The sequence below is a fragment of the Ilyonectria robusta genome (assembly GCF_021365365.1).
Source record: "Ilyonectria robusta strain PMI_751 chromosome Unknown BGZ61scaffold_16, whole genome shotgun sequence".
Lineage (NCBI taxonomy): Eukaryota > Fungi > Ascomycota > Sordariomycetes > Hypocreales > Nectriaceae > Ilyonectria > Ilyonectria robusta.
Genome location: NW_025764450.1, coordinates 250,047 through 269,181, shown reverse-complemented (window position 1 = coordinate 269,181; position 19,135 = coordinate 250,047). Strand labels below are relative to the sequence as shown.

General features: G+C 53.3%; 8 protein-coding genes across 8 annotated transcripts; 2 read left to right on the top strand and 6 right to left on the bottom strand.

The window, feature by feature from the left end:
- Window positions 1-434: 434 nt before the first annotated feature.
- Window positions 435-926, top strand: BGZ61DRAFT_534934 (uncharacterized protein; the record flags this gene model as incomplete). The annotated part of the gene is made up of 1 exon (XM_046254210.1): window positions 435-926. One exon carries the CDS (start codon window positions 435-437, stop codon window positions 924-926), a length of 492 nt encoding a protein of 163 aa, XP_046101415.1.
- Window positions 927-1,677: 751 nt separating this feature from the next.
- BGZ61DRAFT_550266 (uncharacterized protein) lies at window positions 1,678-2,436 on the top strand (the record flags this gene model as incomplete). Its single annotated transcript, XM_046255458.1, has 2 exons — window positions 1,678-1,835; window positions 1,886-2,436. Exons 1-2 carry the CDS (start codon window positions 1,817-1,819, stop codon window positions 2,434-2,436), a joined length of 570 nt encoding a protein of 189 aa, XP_046101414.1. The 5' UTR covers window positions 1,678-1,816.
- Window positions 2,437-2,521: 85 nt separating this feature from the next.
- Window positions 2,522-4,097, bottom strand: BGZ61DRAFT_519831 (RTA1 like protein-domain-containing protein). Its single transcript, XM_046252421.1, has 3 exons — window positions 3,341-4,097; window positions 2,874-3,284; window positions 2,522-2,822 (listed from the first exon to the last, which is right to left on the bottom strand). Exons 1-3 carry the CDS (start codon window positions 3,706-3,708, stop codon window positions 2,699-2,701), a joined length of 903 nt encoding a protein of 300 aa, XP_046101413.1. The 5' UTR covers window positions 3,709-4,097; the 3' UTR covers window positions 2,522-2,698.
- A 1,426-nt stretch (window positions 4,098-5,523) lies between these two features.
- Window positions 5,524-6,624, bottom strand: BGZ61DRAFT_358253 (uncharacterized protein; the record flags this gene model as incomplete). Its single annotated transcript, XM_046240946.1, has 5 exons — window positions 5,524-5,711; window positions 5,768-5,995; window positions 6,049-6,150; window positions 6,209-6,521; window positions 6,574-6,624. The coding sequence occupies 5 exons, from the start codon at window positions 6,622-6,624 to the stop codon at window positions 5,524-5,526; spliced, it is 882 nt and encodes a 293-aa protein (XP_046101412.1).
- Window positions 6,625-7,148: 524 nt separating this feature from the next.
- Window positions 7,149-8,611, bottom strand: BGZ61DRAFT_534931 (uncharacterized protein; the record flags this gene model as incomplete). The annotated part of the gene is made up of 2 exons (XM_046254209.1): window positions 7,149-7,520; window positions 7,553-8,611. 2 exons carry the CDS (start codon window positions 8,609-8,611, stop codon window positions 7,149-7,151), a joined length of 1,431 nt encoding a protein of 476 aa, XP_046101411.1.
- Window positions 8,612-9,567: 956 nt separating this feature from the next.
- On the bottom strand, window positions 9,568-10,745 carry BGZ61DRAFT_455958 (uncharacterized protein). Its single transcript, XM_046246443.1, has 3 exons — window positions 10,663-10,745; window positions 10,188-10,480; window positions 9,568-10,134 (listed from the first exon to the last, which is right to left on the bottom strand). The coding sequence occupies exons 2-3, from the start codon at window positions 10,466-10,468 to the stop codon at window positions 9,606-9,608; spliced, it is 810 nt and encodes a 269-aa protein (XP_046101410.1). The 5' UTR covers window positions 10,469-10,480; window positions 10,663-10,745; the 3' UTR covers window positions 9,568-9,605.
- Window positions 10,746-10,980: 235 nt separating this feature from the next.
- Window positions 10,981-13,591, bottom strand: BGZ61DRAFT_455952 (general substrate transporter). Its single transcript, XM_046246442.1, has 8 exons — window positions 13,136-13,591; window positions 12,669-13,085; window positions 12,252-12,621; window positions 12,148-12,202; window positions 11,890-12,085; window positions 11,659-11,842; window positions 11,266-11,600; window positions 10,981-11,165 (listed from the first exon to the last, which is right to left on the bottom strand). Exons 1-7 carry the CDS (start codon window positions 13,158-13,160, stop codon window positions 11,300-11,302), a joined length of 1,548 nt encoding a protein of 515 aa, XP_046101409.1. The 5' UTR covers window positions 13,161-13,591; the 3' UTR covers window positions 10,981-11,165; window positions 11,266-11,299.
- A 2,801-nt stretch (window positions 13,592-16,392) lies between these two features.
- BGZ61DRAFT_534928 (RlpA-like double-psi beta-barrel-protein domain-containing protein-containing protein) lies at window positions 16,393-17,377 on the bottom strand (the record flags this gene model as incomplete). The annotated part of the gene is made up of 2 exons (XM_046254208.1): window positions 16,393-16,800; window positions 16,853-17,377. The coding sequence occupies 2 exons, from the start codon at window positions 17,375-17,377 to the stop codon at window positions 16,393-16,395; spliced, it is 933 nt and encodes a 310-aa protein (XP_046101408.1).
- Between the last annotated feature and the right edge of the window lie 1,758 nt (window positions 17,378-19,135).

Sequence of the window (19,135 nt, the reverse complement as noted above, 5' to 3'; positions counted from 1 at the left end):
TACCTAGGGTAGAAGCTTAGTGCAAGTTCAGCGTCCCTGGCTGGCTGGCAGCCGCTTGGGTGAGGAACCTGCGGCTCTTCGCCATGCAATTTCTCCGGCACGCCAAGTCTTAGTCGTCGAGCATCGTGTGTTGACTGAATAACGTGTTGTGCACCCTGCAAAAATATCCGGAGAAAGAAACCAAGGGACGGGGGCTGAGCGAACCCTACTGGAAGCAACCCTTTGGTACATGCTTAAGGTTGGGAGAGTCATCTCCGTTGGGTGATGCCTGGAGATAAAAGGTTCGGTAGAGGCAATATTCTGGCAATGGTTCCCTCTCCAAAACCATCCTCCCTAATAAATTGTTCGTCTTCGTTATTCCTTTTCTTCGTCAATAACCACGCCCTCGCAAACCACCTACTCGAAGCGCCAGCACTGAACTCATCGTCGAAAACATGGCTGAGGAGTGCATGGGGGAATTATGCCTCAATATCATCCTGAGAGGTTTTCTCACACTCTGTGTGATCGCCATCGACAAACACATTGTCGGACGACGAGACACGGTTGTCCGATTGGGTCGCCAGTGCCAGGATCTTCTTCGAGTTCCGGAATGCATGCGTGTCTTTGCAGACGTCGACCCGGGGATGCAGAACGGAGAGATCCGAATGGCCGCTGAGTTTCTTGGACTCGCTGGGCTTTTGAATGCCCTTGGAGTCCTGATATTGGTTGCAAAGGGTACATTTTGGTGTACGCCCGCATGGTGCATCGGCGCTGTTTTCCCCGGCGTCCTGGTTCTCGTGCTATGGACAGCGCTTCTCGTCAGCAAACGACGGCTTCTCAGGTCACCGGCCCTACTCAAAGACCCAATCGCAGCGGCTGAAGAAGGAGATCCTGGACTGCAAAGATCGATCAACTCGGTTACGGCGGACGCTTGGATGGCATGTTAGCCTCAACGAACCCCCGCGAGCACGGTTGGCACCTCAGAGGCGCGCAGTTTCCTATGGCTTCCCTGGGCGTTCTGGTGCTGTTGTTGATACGTCTGCTTGGAGATTCCACCCCAAAACTGCATCAACTGTTCTTGGAGGAGAGGCGTCTTGGCCACCCTCAGAGCTCCGAGACGACGCTTCATCTTCCGACACCTCGACTGACTCAACTCTGCGACTGTCCTACAAGCATTCTAACCACCTCCTTACAAGGCCAAACGCTGGTCACCAAATTCATCCACAACAACCCTCCACTGTTGATCACTGATGGCGCACAACTGCAGCTTTGCAGGTGAAGAGGTTACACTGGTTGTCAGCCACCTTGGCTTGACAGTGGACGATCAGGAGGCTCTCATCTGTGACCTAACTCCGCGGCAACAAACCAGGCTGATCCATATTGCACCGCGTAGTGCAGGCTGGTACAGCTTGGGCATATCTGAATGCTTCTAGCTGAGGTGGCTCGATGGATTCTAGAACTGGCAACCCGGAAACTCCTTCCTGATAATACGTCAACCAGCATTGAGGCCCCCAAGTGGCCTACGGACGAACTTTGATGATAGTCGCAAAGAACGGGTCCTATGTGAAAGCATTGAGTGGTTGCAAGCAAGCTTCAACGCATGGCGTGCTAGGCCCTTGCTCCTAACACTGAATGTGCGTCGCGGCATCGTTACGGAACGCTGCGTCGGGTGCTTGCCAACTTCCCATTCGAATAAATGGAAGGCATGCCCCAGTTTCCAAGAAGCTGGTGCTCAGCTCTTTCCATGATAATCGACTCTGCGTCAAGATAATATCACCACCCCAGCGCCACTCGTCGCTCATTACGACATCAACATCCACCATCAACATCCACCATCATGAAGAGCCTCATTTTCAGTGAGCACCCGTTCGCACCATCTGCGACTGTTTTTCTGACCAAAGAGTAGTTTTATTCACCCTTGTGGCAGCCGAGAATAACTCCTCCAACATACATGACTCGAAAGTCCCAATCCTACACGTGGCATCGTGTTACCCAGGCATGATCTGGTGTCGAGACCCGCCGTACAACTACCGCTGCGACACCACCTCCAACCTCGTCCAAGACCGGGTTCACAACGTGTGTGAGGACAATTGCACCTGTCGCTGGATGCAGTCGCAATTGGCGGGGCCTTCAGCGACGGAGACGGCGACGATCGTTGCAAGACGGCAAGATGACGGGATGCAGTCGCGTTTGGAGGGACCCTCGGTGACGGAGACGGTGCCCTCGGTGACGGAGACGGTGGCGATCGTTGCGAGACCGCAGGATCGCTGCGAGCTGAATTGCGCCTGGGGCCACGGTTGGTGTCACGCCCAGCCCTACAGTTATCGGTGTGATGGTAGTGGCAGACTTCTCCGAGATAAGGGACACGACAGCTGTGACACTTCATGCTGGTGCGGGTGTGAGGAATCGCTCCGGGAAGCGGCTCTATGGGATTCTGTTGGCAAGGTAGAGCTGTGACGGGGTTAAAGTAATCAGGGAACGGGGGTGACACTGAAGAACTTCTGGACAACTGAGAGATGAATGAACCCAACCGCTGAGCTCGGCCGTGGGTTTTGATGCTGTCACATAAATAAAAGGGTATTCGCTCGCCTATGGTACATAGCTTATCAAGACAGATCGTAGCTTCAAATTTGAAGTTTCCGTACAAAATTAAGTCCAGTGCGCAGTCCTATGCGAGCATAGTAACATAAAGTATCCAACTTTTATCGTACGAATCAAATCACTTGGTCTCAAATGTGGTATCTTCATCGGAAGTCTGGCGTGAGTTCAGGCGCATGGCCTTCTCGTTGAAGACGAAGCCGGGGTGCCCAATGCAAAGGCAGAAGACGGCGATGACAATGAGACTATTCCAAAGGTCAGCAGAGAATCTTGGGCAGCATGCAGGAGAAACTTACACTCCCTCTAGACCAATAAAGAGACCTTCATCGGTGATGACAGTCGAGTTTTGGTATCCCTCGCTCAGCTCGTAGCATCGGTAAGCGCACCGGCCGAGAATCATAATGACGGCGGCACTCAAGAAGCCGAAGAAGATTCGCATACGCCGGCTGAGGGGGTTGGCGGGCTTAGAGCGGACGTATCGGAACATGTAGTCGCCCATGAGGACACAGAATAGGACGAGCACGGCCACCTGGAGGGCGAGGCCAGCCATGGCGATATCGACACCGGTCTGGCTGGAGCCTTGGCTCACGGTGGACAAAGCACCACCAGCGGCTTGGAGTGTCAGGCAGACCAAGTCCGCGGGGATAAAGATCCACCAGATGAGCTTGGGCTTGATACGGGAAACTTCGGGAGCCAAGTATTGGATGCTGGATTATGGATTATGGTTAGCACAGCCGGGAGGAGGGAGGATCGGTATGCTCACGTCTTGGCCAGTGTTACGTAGATGGCGGCAGTGTAGAAGACGGGGCCGCTTGTGACGAAGACGATCTGTATCATGAAGCCCGGGAACGAGAAGGGATTGTAGTGCATGATGATGCGTCCAATGTATCCGATAATCTCAACGATGCAACCGAGCATCATAAAGGTCATGTACCACCACGCCCGCCAGCGGAAGCCGAGGAAGATGTGGACGCCCATGGCGATGGCGTAGAGGATGATGAAGGTGATGTTTGCGGCCAGGCTGGGCTGATACTTGTAGACGCTCCATTCGAGGGGACAAAGGTCGAGCGTACAGTTGCCATCAGGGCCGAAGACGATGACGTTATGCGGAAGCTGTGTGTCGGAAGACATGATGGCGGTTTGGAGGTTGGATTAGTCGATGGACGATGGATTGTGCGATCGGAAAAATAAGAGAAAAGTAAGATGAAGAAGTTAAGAAGCAAAGGAGGATCAAAGGAAGTGAGTCGTTTCCGTGCAGTGGCCTTCCGATGGATGCTCCCGATGTTTGTGTCGGCAATGGGGGTAATCTAGATGAGATCTCGTTGTCGTACCAGCGGAAGGGAAACCCTTCACGATATATGTACACGGATGCAACAACCATGGGCCGAGCAAACTCACACACTTCTCGCATTCTCTTAAAAAGAAGGAATGACTGCCTTGCATCTCACATCTCGTCGCTGATACGCCTTGGCTCCCTGCACCCAATCTGGTGTGGATGGAATCATGTACGGCGGGTCTAGACTCGCACTCGCTTGGGCATCCCTTTGCGGTGAAGGGCCAGTTCGCGACCCATAGAAGAGAGTGTGCGTGTGTGCTGAGTTGCGGCTTTGTTCAGTGGGCCTGGGGCTGTGCTCCAGCGCGTCGATCGCCTGGGGGGCCAGTTGCTACAGGGCTGAGAGGGATGGGTGCCAGTGTCCCAGGTGGCAATTAGCGGGCGGATGGTGGGTGCTCTGAGGGTGTGCGAATGCGAGTGCGAGGCCGTTCAGCCAATCAGCGGGCGGAGTGGCGGGCCGTTTCACTGCCAAACGGGGATGCGCTACAAGGGCCCTTCAATGCCCTGTCAGGCCGCTGACGGGCACGATTGAGACGATATCCACTGCCGACTTCAGATCGAACCAGCCCAGAACATCTTCAACTTTGTTAATGACTCTAATTCTCTCATGCATCTGCTGGCTGCTTTCCGAACCTCAACCCACCGCATGATTAGTCACTATTTTCCGGGCGCTGTTCTAATCCATCCAGGTCCACTTGTTCATCTCTGCAGCAGTCGATGACGACGACACTCCCAGATCGGGCCCAGATTCATCCGAGATGCCACCAAGGCACGCCCTAGCTTCGACCTCACCTCCTCCCTTTGACGATATGACGACGCGCCTATCGGGCTATCGTGAGGCGTGAAAAGACGACGCCTCGATGGGGCCACGGCGCGCTCGCCGCCAGAGTCATCTCTCAGCCGCCGAGTCACTTCGACCACACCTCCGAACCCAGCTTTGTGCGTCAACGCGCGTGGACAAACACATCCTTTCGGCCCGCAGACCAGCGTTCCCAAAACCCGTCCAATAGCTGTGTTGTTGACTGCGCGCCTTAAGATGCTGACACCACCCCTCTCGGCGCGGGTTCCCGCTGCCTTCAACCTTGGGCACTGGCCGCAGCACATTTCGCCTACCAATGTGCAATAAACCTGCCTTGAAGCCGGTGAAGAATCGCCTTCAATCACCCTGCATCCCAGGCTGCCTCGTCTCTGCATTTTGCTCCGTCTCTGACCGGGGAGGCGCTGCGGCGAGTGCATATAGCTACTGGGGTACGCGGATTCCCGTTGCAAGGCACTTACTCCCCATGACTCAAAGATCCCTACCGCGTATTTCTCGTATATTCGCCATTCATTGTCCCGTAAGCTTGGGGTAACATCCCACATCCTATCCAAACGACATCGGCGCAGTCAGCGGGCATCTTCCCATGACAACCACCACACGAACGCCACCTTTCACCGCAAGTCTCGAGCAAGAGTCTGTTTTCGAAAGTCAATTGTATTTGTGGCTGATGAATGAGCCATAGCTCTTGGCATCGTACTCCCATATGCCCAAATACCCAGCTAGACATCAACGTCGAAAACGACCATAATTGTGAATCCACAATCACAACAGGTACGGTTCCATGCCCAACCCTTTAGGCTAAAATACCTTCCTCCTTCTCAATCTCTTCCTTGCTGGGGCTCCATTTATCCTGGAGGCTCTTATCCAGGCTGTTTTCGTACACGCTCTTCTCCCACCACTCACCCCAACTCGTCAAGAAAATCCGCTCCGGGTCCTCGGGTATGTCGGTGCGTGTAAGTGCGCGGAGAATACTCTGTGCGCCTATCATCAAGTTAGCGACATCGTCCTCGCTTGCATCCTCCGCTCAGGGACCTCACCTTCCGGGACGGATTTGGCGTCCGGCATGTCAGTACTTAAAGTCATCCCGTTGCCCCGTCCAAGTCCAGTGCCAGGGATCAAGCCGGGCGAAACCGCAACGACGTCGTTCGTGCCAGCGAGGTGACGCCGCCACCAGTGAGCACCCAGAAGTTGCGTGAACTTGGACTCGGGGTAGATGGTTCGCCCTCCTACACCTGAGCCGCCTTTGAGGTCGTTGTCCAGAACACCTGCGCAATGTGAGAAATGATGGCCATGGGAGAGCAACAGAATGGGTACTGACTAGTATCGGGCACGCTACGGATCGCACCCGAAGAGACGAACACGATGCGCGACTTGGACTCAACCAGCTTCTCTCGAAGAAGATGAACAAGGTAATGTTGTGCTATAGCACCAAGGTCAGGATGGAGGACTCTAGAATGGGAATCAGGTGTATGCCTTACAGAGATGGTTCACAATGTACGCCTCGCACCATTTGGAGCCATTCGGCCCCGGCTTCTCTGCACTGTTGGTGATGGCAGCGTTCAGCAGCAAGTAATCGATCTTAGTCTGGCCCAGCTTAGCGAGCGTCTGCTCAGCAAAGGACTTGACGCCCTTCAGATCTGACAAATCCAGCGGCAAGACAGTTGTGCCGTTGGCTGCCTTGTCGAATTGGAGGCCATCAATTGCAGCTTGAGTGCTAGATGTGTTTCTAGCACCGAGGATAATCTTGTAAGGCTGGGCCTGTTCGAGCAGCTGCTTGAGAGCTTCGAAACCCTGGTACACCGCCGGTTAGCTAGTGTGGGGAATGGGCGAGACCTGAGCTTACGAGGCCGGATGTCAGGCCGGTGCCTACGATAGTCTTTGCGAGAGAGGCCATGGTGAGTGGATGATGAAATAAGGATCAAATTGAAATGCCAGGGAGTAATTATGCCAATTGATCAGTCCGAGACGCGCTCTACGACACTTTATCAATGGGAGCTTGCAGCGGGGTTAGCGGACATAGCGAGGCAGATCGGTACGGAAGTCAGAATGAGATGCGGAGGTGAGTGAGCATGGAGTCAACGCGTCAGAAACGCGCAGCCTGAGCTTATTAATCACGGTCGAATTATTAATCGCCTAAGACATTTGCTCGGTCCAAGCCTTGGAGGTGCTTTGGATTGATACGTAGGCGGCGTTTGTCGAGTGGGCACACAGAAATAACATGACGACTTGGGCCCAATTGAAGCATTGCGCCCTGCTGTGCTTCCCCTTGTTATCCAATCGCACAAGAACCAATGAAATTTCTACATATCGCTTGAATGTAACAATAAAAGTGCTGAAAAGTGTTGACCAACTTACTCAAAAAGACATTTGAGGCACCCACATCATTACAACACCACAGCTGGCCATCCCCGCTGAATCTCACGCCTTGATCCAGTCAAAGTCGCGCTCTGGTCGCTCCCACAGCGAATCCTCATCATCTTGGTTGTACAACAGCGCCGAATCTTCGATTCTCTCGTCCACACCTTCGACCTCCTTCAGCAGCGGCAGGCGCTCCTCCTTTTGTTCCATGAACTCGTCCACATGTTCATCCACATCCGAGTCCTCGCCCTTCTCGTACCCGTAGAGACACAGGTACTCGAGCGTTGGGGGGAGCGCGTCGACGAGTCGAAAAGGGGGCTGTTCCTTTAGGCTACTGCCTTCCGTAGGACCCAAGAGCGCCTTGACGCCGATGCTGAGATGCGTCATCACTTGGTAGTCGTCGAAAGATCCCACGGTGAGACCGTAGCCGTACTTGCGTTTTCTGGGTAGATCAGGCGTCGCACAAGAGAGCTCAAGGGGTCCCTTTGAGAAGTCGAGTCTTCCTCTTGGTCGGAGTCAGAATCCTCGATCATTTCATGCTGGCCACCGAGGGAATAGTCGATATCAAGATCCAGCACTTTGAGTGTTTTCCTGTGCCTCGACAGATGTTCACCGATAGTTCTTGGGTAGACCATAGCGCTCCCTCCGTCGATAAACATCAAGCCGCCAAAGGACAGGGTGAGTTTCTCCAGATGTTTGGGGATCCGCAAGATCTTGGCAAGGGCGCTGCTTGGGATATCGGCATGAGTGATGCTGATTTCCTTCATGGTTGACATGCGTCTGGGTAGCGTTTGCGTGCTGCCTTCGAAATCACCAGCTCCGTCAAACACCACTGATTCCAGCGCAGGCAGCCGGCAAATGTAGTTGAAGTATGTCTGATAGTCTAGCAGCGCATACTGTCTCTCGTCGGTGTAGTCGGTTGCGCCAGCGATGATTTCGACCTTTTTCACTTTTCGCAGTCCTGGGCGAGGAATACGATACATTCCTGTTAGCAGCAGGTACAGCTGCAGTGGTGACTCCCACGATCCCAAGTTTCCCAAATACAGCGTCGTGATGTTCGTGCAGAGAGAGAGCAGGATCGTCGAAGCAGTGGTCGCAAAGTCCCGTACATGTGCGTTGCTCTCTGCCCTTGACTCCTCGACTCCGTCCCTCAGTTGCCGCTTCTTCCATTCCAATGCCGGCAGCATGACTCCGAGAGCCTCGTCTCCAAGACCCATGTCACGGACATATGCCTCAATCGCAGCGTGCGCATCGTCATCTACCGGGCGAGACGATACCTCGGCGCATGTGTCCCCAACGCCGAAGTGGTAGCTTGGCCATCCTTCAGTGTCGATGGCAAACTCCACGACCGAATCTGCCAGGGATGGGCGCTCGATGTACGCAACAATGAGTGGATAGAGCGAGTCGATATCTCCCTGACAGAAGACTCGGATCCTTTGGAACGCAAGGGGGTCTCCGATCCGGGCCTTTTTTGCGCGAGGAGCAAGGTTGCCATCGGAAGTTGGTTTCATGTGTGACACCATCGCGACAATCTCAATCGGTGAAGATTATGTACTCGAAAGAGGGCAAAAGGTCATCTCCAAGTTTGACGGGAAATGAGAATTAAGGGGATGAAGAGATGACAGACAGCCAAATGGTCAAAGCCACAGGCAAATTAGTCGAGGTTGTTGGTTGCCTAAAAGGACAAGGATCCATCCTTATATCCGGGTTGTTGGTCGCTCCCTGTGTCGTCGTGAATGTGGGCGGGAAATTCACGGTCGGCCCACTGGTGATCATTGTGGGACTGGAAGGCTCTTCTCAAGGCATCGGGTATCAGCACCGCTTTGCACAACTTGTAGGTCAAGACGCGATTCATCGGTCAAGGCGTATTACCACGGGAACCCACCCGGGGACAAAGAGAGATATGGATCTATAAATCTCTGAAAATAATAAAGAATCCAACACGACAGTATGACGCAGCATTAGGTCCACCGATCACAGAGTGCAACGCTAACGTTTGACAACTTTATCGTGAATTGCAACATGCTGCCCGTCTTGGCTGTGTAACTCCTCGGCGTTCTATTTCCGACCCAATCGACCACCCTAAAAGCAAATAAAATCCATGACCTTTTAAATCTCCTTAGTGCGTAGAGCCTCAGGGAGCAAAGCCACCTTCTCTTGGAACAGCTTCTCAGCATCCGCCCACACACGGGATGTAGCACGCTCGTTCAAGGTCAGCAAGGACTCCTTGAGACCCTCACTGAAAGACTCGCTGGACTCGCGGGGCAGCATTGAGGGCAAGTGGTCGATGCTGATAACGGACAGAGGGGCCGTGTTCTGGTCATCCTGAACCACAACGGGCACAGTAGGCTCATCGAAGGTGGTGTTAATGGAGTAGATGGGGATAGGGTTGTGGGGGTTGGTGGTGTCGCAGGAGACATCAGTGACGACGCTCAGCTTGCGGCCAGCCTTGGCGAGGAGCTCGTCGTTAACGAAAGGAGGGATGGGCTTGGAGAGGTAGATCTAGCTGGTTGTTAGTTATGAAATAGAAAGCAGTACTTCGGTACTTACGGCGTTGAGGAAGATGTCGTGCTGGGCAATCTCCTCGTAGGGGCCCTCGCGATCCTTCGTCTCATTAAAGTCCCACTTGGTAATGCTCTCATCGGCAATGCCAGCCTTGATGAACAGATCGACAGCACCACGGCCGCAACGGCCAAGCGCCCCGAGGACCATGGCAGTGGGCTTACGTCCAAGGACCTTCTCGCCGGCGGCGATATCCTCTCGGATCTGGCTAACGAGCTCCTCTTCGTTCAGGTAGTACCCACGACCCTCGGTGAAGGTGGCCACAGCAGGGAGCTTCTCGCCAGGGTGTGTCAACTGCCATGCCCAGGTCTTGATGCCCAGCGCGGCGCCAGTGAAGCCTGCGTGATACCCGAATGCGCTCACGCGACGACCAACGGAGTCGACTAAAAATTCTAAATCGTAGAGGGTAGAGCCACCCCGGGGGAATCGACCGAGAACCTTCTCAAACCCACCTTGCTGCTTGTAACAGTGGGCAAAGGTGATGCTGGAGGTGGTCAATGCCCATGCTGGCGCAAGTTGCCTGGCGGTGGAACTCACTGGTCATTCTTGAGGGGAAAGTCCTCCTCAGGAATCTCCTTCAGGCCAAGAATAATAGTGCCGGGGGCAGCATCGGGCCAGACACCGCTTGGGACGAGAGTAGCACCAGCAGCCTCGTACTCAGAATCCTCGAAAATGCGCTTGAAGTTGGGGTCGGTGGAGGAGCGCTCGACGGAGATGGGGTAGCCGGCATCGATAAGGGTCTTGATGACCGCGGGGGAGAAAGAGCGGTGCTCGAGCGGCTTCTGCTCGGCGCGGAGGAGGATAGCAGGGTAGGACATGATTGCGATTGACTGGATTTCCCGGTGGTTGTTAGCAATTGGTCTCGGTTTGTTGTGGTGGTGATGTAGAGATGTGGTGATGCGCCGAGAGGCAGAGTTGCGGATGCGCCAGCTCACCGCCCCACAACGAAAACGAAGAGGAGGGGTCCGAGGAGCCAATTGACTCGACAGCGAGAACTTCATACAGTACTTACCAATCTGACGATTTAAAAAGGACGAGGAGGTGGAATGGTCGCAGATCGAAGCACTGTCAGGAAGTTGTGTCTGGGAATCGAATGTTTTTTTTAAGCTGGCGTTTCTGACTCACAGCAATTGAAGCTCGACTCCCCGGCAAAAATTCGCCCCACTCCCGCCTCCTTGCTTCCCCGCGGTGGGGCTACCAGTTTTTTTCAAGGCCTATTTAGGCTTAGTGAGGGGCAATTGCGTGCGGAATCGGGCTTACGTCATCCGTGCGAACCCCTCTTAATTCGCTGCTGTTGCATTTCTCCAACAGTTTTAATCGGATTTTTTCGGTCAGAGTCATCATTGCGATAACCGGAACTGCTAATTTTTCGGAGGTGGCATGTCGTTGGGATGGTTTATGACAGTTCCGTGCCTGAAACGTCATCTGGTAGCGAAACCGGGAGACTGGCATTCTGGGGCCAATCCGGATCCCCAGCCAGCTGCAAAATAAGTGACGTCCTTAATATTCGATGGTGAGCCGCAATTCGAATCGGCTAGAGTTTGCATTCAGCCACGGTCGCGAATTTCTTTCAAGTAGTCGCATTATACAGTCCTCCCCTAATCACTATCTAGGTTCCCCGTCTGAGCTCTGTCCAGGTTGCCGCCGAATCAGGCAGTCTCAACTTGAGCTGCCGTCTCCTCGTCATCCTCAACACCCTTGAGACCACCAGTTCGCCTAGCCTCCTCAACCTTCTCCTTGAAAGTACCTCCAGCCGAGGCGCTGCGCCATGCTGGTATGTTGCTATCAAACAAGCGATCAACCTCCTCCAGGGTCTTCCTTGAAGTTTCCGGGTAGGTGAAGAAGGCGTGGAATGTCATGGCAATGCAGAACGTTCCAAAAATCATATATGGCTTCCACTTGATGTTTGTGAAAGCTGGGGGCACAAAGAACGCCAGCGCGAGGTTGAAGCTATTGGATGTGTCAGTAACTAATCTGAAGATCTGGGCCGTGGGAACAGTGCGCTTACATCCAGTTACCGGCAGCGGCGAGACCAACGCCCTTGGCACGGTACTTGAGCGGGAACACCTCAGCAGCGTATATCCAAGCAACTGGTGCCCAGGTAAGGCCGTAGACGCCAACGAAGATGTAAGCCAGAGCGATAACAGCCTTGGCCGGAGCGCCGGAGAGGGACCACCTCAGAATGTCGTTTCCTACAGCTGGTCAGTTAGGGGCAGGATTTTGGGCAGGGTATTCTTACCGTCTACACTGTCCACGGCATGTCCGTAAGAAGCCATAATGGCACCGCTAGCGAAATGGAGAACACCGCAGGTGATTGCTCCACCGATAAGAAGCCATCTTCGGCCAAGGCGATCGATGAATGGCAGCACTCCTCCGGTAGTGACAAGGAAGATGACGTATTGGATGATTGAAGAGGTCAGCGCAACGTTGCCGCTCTAGTAGATCGTATTAGTTGACTGTATTTCTGGGTTATGAAAGGTGATATTTGGATGCTTACCATTCCAGCCATGTTGAAGATGTACACAAGGTAATAAAGCATCACGTTGCCGCCCCTGCCCGACATTAGCACACGCCCAAATTGAAGAAGTGGTGAAAACTTACAAAAGTTGCTGCCAAATCTGCACGCTGACGCCGACCACAGTGCGCTTCCAGATTTTAGGACCAAACAGACCCAGGTACCCAATGTCCTTGGACTCTTGGGAGATGCGAACGGCCTCTCGCACCTCCTCCATCTCCGCAATGACAACAGGGCTGTCCAGGTCGCCACCGGCATGGAGGTGAGCGAGGTTGAAATGGGCCTCCTCCCAGCGGTCGTGCGATGCAAGCCATCGAGGAGACTCGGGGAAAAAGAAGAGGCCGATGAAGAGGATGAAGCCCGGGATCGCCTGGATACCCCAAGCAATGCGGAATGCAGAGGGACCATCAATGTTGATGGAGCATCCATACGAGATCAAGTACATGATTAGAATACCTTTATCGTCAGTCACTTCATCTCTGCAGGGCAGAGTGGCAACTTACCCCATTCAATTGACCATTGCTGAATGCCGACCACACGACCACGGATATCAGACGGAGCCAGCTCAGCAAGATACACAAGCACCTGCGAACTAGTGATTCCAACCGCGAGACCGCTGATGATACGGCCTCCGATGAGGTGGCCCACGTTCTGGGCCGAGCACTGAACAACAGCACCGATGACCCAGAAAACGCATGCAACCATAAGGGCCTTGCGGCGGCCAAGTCGATCAGCGAGGACACCGGCAACCAGAGCGCCGACGAAGGAACCGGCCGACATCGAGGCTGTGATTCCGCCCTGCTCAGTCGATCCAGGATGGTTAAAGTACTCGAGGTATTGGTCCGAGCCGATCCAGGCACTCATGGAACTGATGTCGAAGCCGAAGAGCATGCCACCAATGGTGCCAATGGCGGCAAGCGCTGCATGGTCGTGTTAGTCGATGAACAGAGACGGAGGGTACTTTTCGTACCGTAAATATTCCAAATTTGATACATGGCGAAGCAAGAGGTCGCTCGCTGTACTTCTCGGAGATTCTGGTGAAGATAGGAGAGGATTGGTGCTGACCAGTCACAAAACCCCAGGTTCTGGCCGTGATGCTCGATCTTTATAAAGATATGAAGCCTCAGAACGACTACAAGGATCGCGCCGTCAGTGGAGTGGTCTTAGAAGCGCACGTATCGTATTGCAGTGTTCACTGGAGCCCTCCAGCTCGACTCAGCGTCATCCATTGTCCCATTGCAAGCCGCCTGGGGCACCGCAATGGAGGAGGACGGGGCCCCCAGGATCGCCCAGTTTGACTACCACACTAAGATAGCGGCCGCAACGCAGCCGGTGTGGGCGTGGCGTGTCGAGCCTCATACCAAGTGGCTAAGATGGACGCCTGTAGGAATCCACCGGGGACGCTCCTCAGGATCCCCGCCTCGGGCTTTATCCGTGTTACTGGCCAAGGATCAAGGTCCAAGGAGATTTCCAAGTCTGACGCTCAAGGCAAGTCGCGTCTCATTTCTGTCTGGATATGTGCAAGACTCGAGAGTGCTCGCAGTTGCGAACATGGATTCTGCTCCGAATCCGGTCAGGCCACGAGGTGGCTTGAGGCTCCAATCACCGACCTGTTCGATGAAGCTTCTGGCGGGCAATATTCCCGAGAAATGATATCATTATCAGCGGAAGCAGGCCTCCCTGTTCATGCGATGTCACCCTCCCAACACCAAAGCGCGCGTTGTGCCAGAGCTAACCACAGAGCCGCGAGTGCCGGGTTCCGCGAGCTGGGCGTCTCCTTACCACCGAAACGACACCATCGATCAACATTTCGTCACAGAATAACCTCGGCCGCGAACTTGCGAGCATCGGTGGTTCATTATTGGAGCGCATCAATTGTTCTTGGGGCTTTGATCGTCCAACGGGGTGTTCCACTCAGCCACCATCCCAGAAGATACGGGGCCCACTTTGCCTTCTCAGCATGTCCTTGCTCAGGATGGCATTTGGGCTTCACCATGAATGAGCCTCACGCTATAGATGCGGATTATGTCAGTTTCGAGGGAATTAACCCCGGGTATTAAAACGCAATCATCCACAGGGGGCTCGCTGAGGCGGACAACACTCATTGGGTAACCTGTTAGGCGGCAGTGTGTCGACAGAGTCATGGACTGCAACAGTCGCGTGTTGCTGTGGGGAAAGGGCTGAGAATTTCGCCTAGTTTCTCGTTCCCCGTGGTGGTTGTGCTCGGGGTAAAATGGACCTGGGGAGTAATCTTGGGTTGATTCGCATCCAGCACCGTTTGGTCGTACTTTCATGGAGATATCTGGGGGTCCCGTGGGGATAGTCGACCTCCCGTCCTCCCCTCATCAGACGACGCCAGTGTACGGGATTCCAAAGCTTCCAATATTCCAGCTTTCAACTCACATTGCTACTGTTCCAAATGAATATTCTAGCACTGCTTTCACAATGACTTCGGCCAGCCTCTGAAGGCCAACTGTTGATGCTCCGGACGGCCCGGGCCATTTGTCTCTGGATCCAGCATCTTGCGTTCAAGAACTTCTGTTAACGGCATCCGTACCATATGTAGCACTAACAGTGAAACAAGCATGGTCTTATCGCCAAATTTATGCACTGTCACCTCATAGTGGGAACGTCGTTGGTTACTAGTGGTGTGCCGCCACGTGCAGTCCGCAGCTTTCAGTCTCACATCCACGAGCAGTTCCAGCCGCCATCGACGATTCGGAAGAATTGCCTTTATGCGAGCCTATCAGATCACTTTGTTCCGTATGCTTGCATGGCATGTGGTGATTTTTAAAGTAGCATCCGGTCGATCCACGTGGGATCAACGATGTGGGTAGAGAACAACAAATTTCACCGATTCACCGGCTCAATACAAAGTGTGAGTTCACATTGCACCAATAACCAAGTCTTTAAATCTGGTGTTACTTTTGAACTAATACCGCACTGAATCAGGGGAGGCTGGAGCTTCTCCGGAGAATGATGTTATTCGCACGCATGCATGATGCTATCTGCACGCAAGCACAAGCCCCATTTTAAAGAGAATCATTAATACAGTACCTAACGTAGTAATTTATGAGAGGAAATTAAATGATCCTAACCCTTAGTATTTATCCATTCTAATAATGCTTCGTGTTGTATTTTATTTTATTTTATTTCATTGCATGGCTAAATTATAAGCTGAGCCTTTAGCCTAAGAGCACTTTCAACCGCAAACAGCCTAGGCACATGATCCAGGCTTAGGTGAGAGGATGTCCATGTATGTGCCAAATTAACATAATCCTTCCCGACGTTCCAGTATCATTGTCGAAAAACAAGCCAAGTATAGGAAACTCCCCGACGGCGAGTCTCCAACATCATCAAACGAACACTACACCGCCCGTCACCGTTGGACTTTGAAGGGGGCGGAGGTTGCGCCAGGCCTCCACAACTGGAATTGTGGTGGTGACGATAGGCTTGCTGAGGTCTGAAGCGCATCTGTATTCCCTCTGTAGACTCTCAGCAGTGCCTTCAGTCATGGTAAATGCAATCCGCCGCCCGGTTTTGAACTGGTCGGGAGGAGTTACTGTCCTTCGTGCCATTTTGGAGTCCATGATGTGTTGTGCGAGAGGCTGGAACTCGATACTGAAAGTGGATGGAATCTCCTGGTTGAGTCCCATCATTGGTTGGGTTAGGGGGCGATTTGGGTAACGTTGTGCAGTAGCTTCATAAAATATATTCTCCTTGCAGCACAACACAACACACCGCGCGACATTACACATTACACCACACCACACATTACACGTACCAAATACACAACACCGCACGATGATATCATTTGTGAACGTAAAATTGGGAAACACATAATATATCACTAAAGGATTAGTGTTTATCCCTTCCGCCTACATCCTTCTGTATGGAGATCACGAACACACGATCGATTCACCAATTGGTACAGTCAAACGAGGAACAATTCACTAGAAGCGCGAGATCAACCTCATGGTTCATCAATGGCCCTCTTATAATCCGAGGCATAATATTTGGCTGCTGTCAAGTTTGTACATGAAGAAGAAGACGGCATCCAAGTGGAAATCCGGTAGAAAGGGCATAATGAGCTGAGACCAAGTCTCCATCAGAACCAAGGGTAGATTCGACAGTTCCTGCTGCCCGATACGTGCGCTTGGGGCCTCAGGAGCCGTGGTGGCAGAGTACTAACAGATACTGCTCATTCCCGGTGGGTTATGCTTGCGCTTAGAAGTTGGAAGCCGCAGTGTACTGGGCGTCAGGGGTAACGCCAACGTTGCTGACCTTGATGGTCTCGCCAGTGGTGCTAGTGACACGAATGTCCATGGTGTCGACGCCAAAACCGCTGGACTCCTCGAAGAAGTTGTAGTCCTTGCGAGTGGTTGACTTCCAAGTGCTGCCACCATCGGTGCTGACCTCGACGCTCTTGACAGGCACATTGGCGTTTACTACTTGGATGGAGAACCAATAAGCAGATGTGCCCGTCTTGTTGTGTAGAATTAGAGGCGAGGTGATGCCGCACTTGACAAACTTGTATGAAGTGTCGACGATACCGTCAGTGCCACCAACCGCCGTGAAGGCATCGGGGAAAAGATCGAGGTGGCCTGCGTTGCACTCGGGGCACTGGTCGACAATCTTGAACAATAATTAGTTATAGTAATTAGAAGCAGGCAACGGACAAACGTACCATGGCAGTGATGGTGCCAGTAGGGCCAGTGACCTCAATGCAAGCACCACAGTGGGCAGCGCTGTCCCAGATCTCTCCAGAGAAAGCAGTCCCATAGATGTTGGAGGGAAGAGTGTAGGTAGTGAACATGCAGTTTCCACCAGAGAGGTTTCCACCGTAGAAGGTGGACGATCCCGTGACGGCCTCGCTGCTGAGCTCCTCGTTGCCGGAGCTGGACTCGCCGGCGGCGGCCGAGCTGGAGCTCGGGGCAGCGCTGGACTTGGAGCTGGAGGACGAAGGAATGACAGCAGTGGCCAGAGTCGTCTTGGGAGCAGAGACGGAGATGACAGTAGTCACCGGGTCCTCGGCAGCGGACTCAGTCTCGGGCTTCGCGGCAACACTGGACGGGGCGAGAACAGCGGTGGTAACTGCGGCCTCGGCGGTGCTCACGGGCACGGAAACGGCGCTGGAGTGGGAGTGACGAAGCTTGCAGTGGCGGCCCATGACAGCGGGAATGGCAAAGAGAACGGGGGCGAGGAACTTCATGGTTGCGGTAGTCAACGTCGAGTTGTAGAAGTTTCGATAATGGTCCTGGTGCTAGACGAGGAGTGCCGGAGCAGACAGAAGTGATACAAGAAGCAAATGAATGAATGGATCGAGATGACACCGGGTATCTCGAAGACTTGCAAAGTCAAAAGGAGCGACTGGGTAGAGAGAGACGAACGACGAAGAGAGGAAGAGAACAAACACTGATGGAAGCAGTTGGCGATGGCCTTGGAAGGGGGCCATGACGGCCCTTTTGTTGAGCAACTTTGGGTTTGCCAGGCTATCCGAGATCAATTTCCCATCCTGCACCGCCAGCACCAACTCGGAAGTTAGGCGAGTGAATATGCAGGAACTGAGGCCACTTGGTAGGGCTGATACATGCTACACGCTCCTTTCAATTTCGTGGAGAGACGACGACAGGGATTATTAGCGGTCGGTCGACTCGGACCCTGGTTTCACCTCCAAGCCGCCGGGGTCGTGATAGATGAGCACAGGTCATCCCAGCGTCACCCCGGCGCCGGCGGAGAAACCTGTTCCGTCCGTGGCCCGATCGATCTCCCCAAGAAACCATGCAAATGGAACGTTTGTGGGCGCGTTCTCGTCGCATTGGAGAGGCCAAGAACTGCTTGTCGTAGCTGTCATCGCCAGATTCCGTCCCCTGAGGCCTGAAGCGAATCTATCCGAGTCTGGGCCCGGCTGAGCCTCTTACACGGCCGAGACCTGAATGGCCCTAGGCTCTGGACATTTAGACGCTCGTGTCGCCAGATTCTGCCCCCTCGCCGGTAAAGATCAACTCACACCGTTGGAACACGGCTTGGTACCGAAGAAGAATCAGTCGCTGTCGCCCTGGAACCTGTCAGTTGTTCATTGAGCCCGTCCATGCGCCGTTGTCCCTCGACAATCGCAACATGTCACTCCCACATCGTCAAACCCCACAGCCAGTGTCAAGTTTAAAGGGATCGACAAGTCGCCAGTTTTCCTCCGACAATTGCATCGCCAAGCTTCGCTGATGCTCCGACGGCCACGTGCAGTGGGTTCTCGGATCGAACATCCGGATAAATCGGAAAGAAAATAAATGGGATGCGACACAGGGTCACAGGCTGAGCTGGCTGAAACAAGTCGCCGCCGCCTCATCCCCAACTTGTTTGCGATTGATCGACGGCTTCCATTGCACAACCTGGTATTTATGACTTATGCCCCGCTGGTCCATAACTGAATGCAGGCGGACGTGCACGTTTCACCATAGTGATTATTATTCGACATGACATTCATCTACACCTGGCGAGATGTGACTGAGGTAGAATGCTGGAGCCAAGTCACCATGTTTTCAGGCCCAAGATTAATCGGTCGCACTGAATCGCTCATCTCACAGCAACTGACAAACTGACAAACTCTCAACCCGGAGTTCAGTGCGGTTTGATTCAAGGACGTTACATCCCCTTTAGACTGCGTGCGATTAAGGCGCATTGGATGTACTGAGTTGACATTATAGCCAGGAGGATACAAACGTTCCCCGACACATAGACTCCTGCCTACCTTCGCCAAACATCAAATTACAGCACTGCCGGTCCTTTGGAAACAAAATTTTGAGTACCTACAACCTTCACGGCACTTGTGGATACAGTACAACTAATGCGCCTTGTCACAGACAAGGGCTATGCCAATTCACTTGGCTGACGAGTTCAGCACATGTTGTGACAAACAGCACAACCGCAAAAGTCATTAATCACTGGCCTTGTGGAGTGAACAAACACAAGC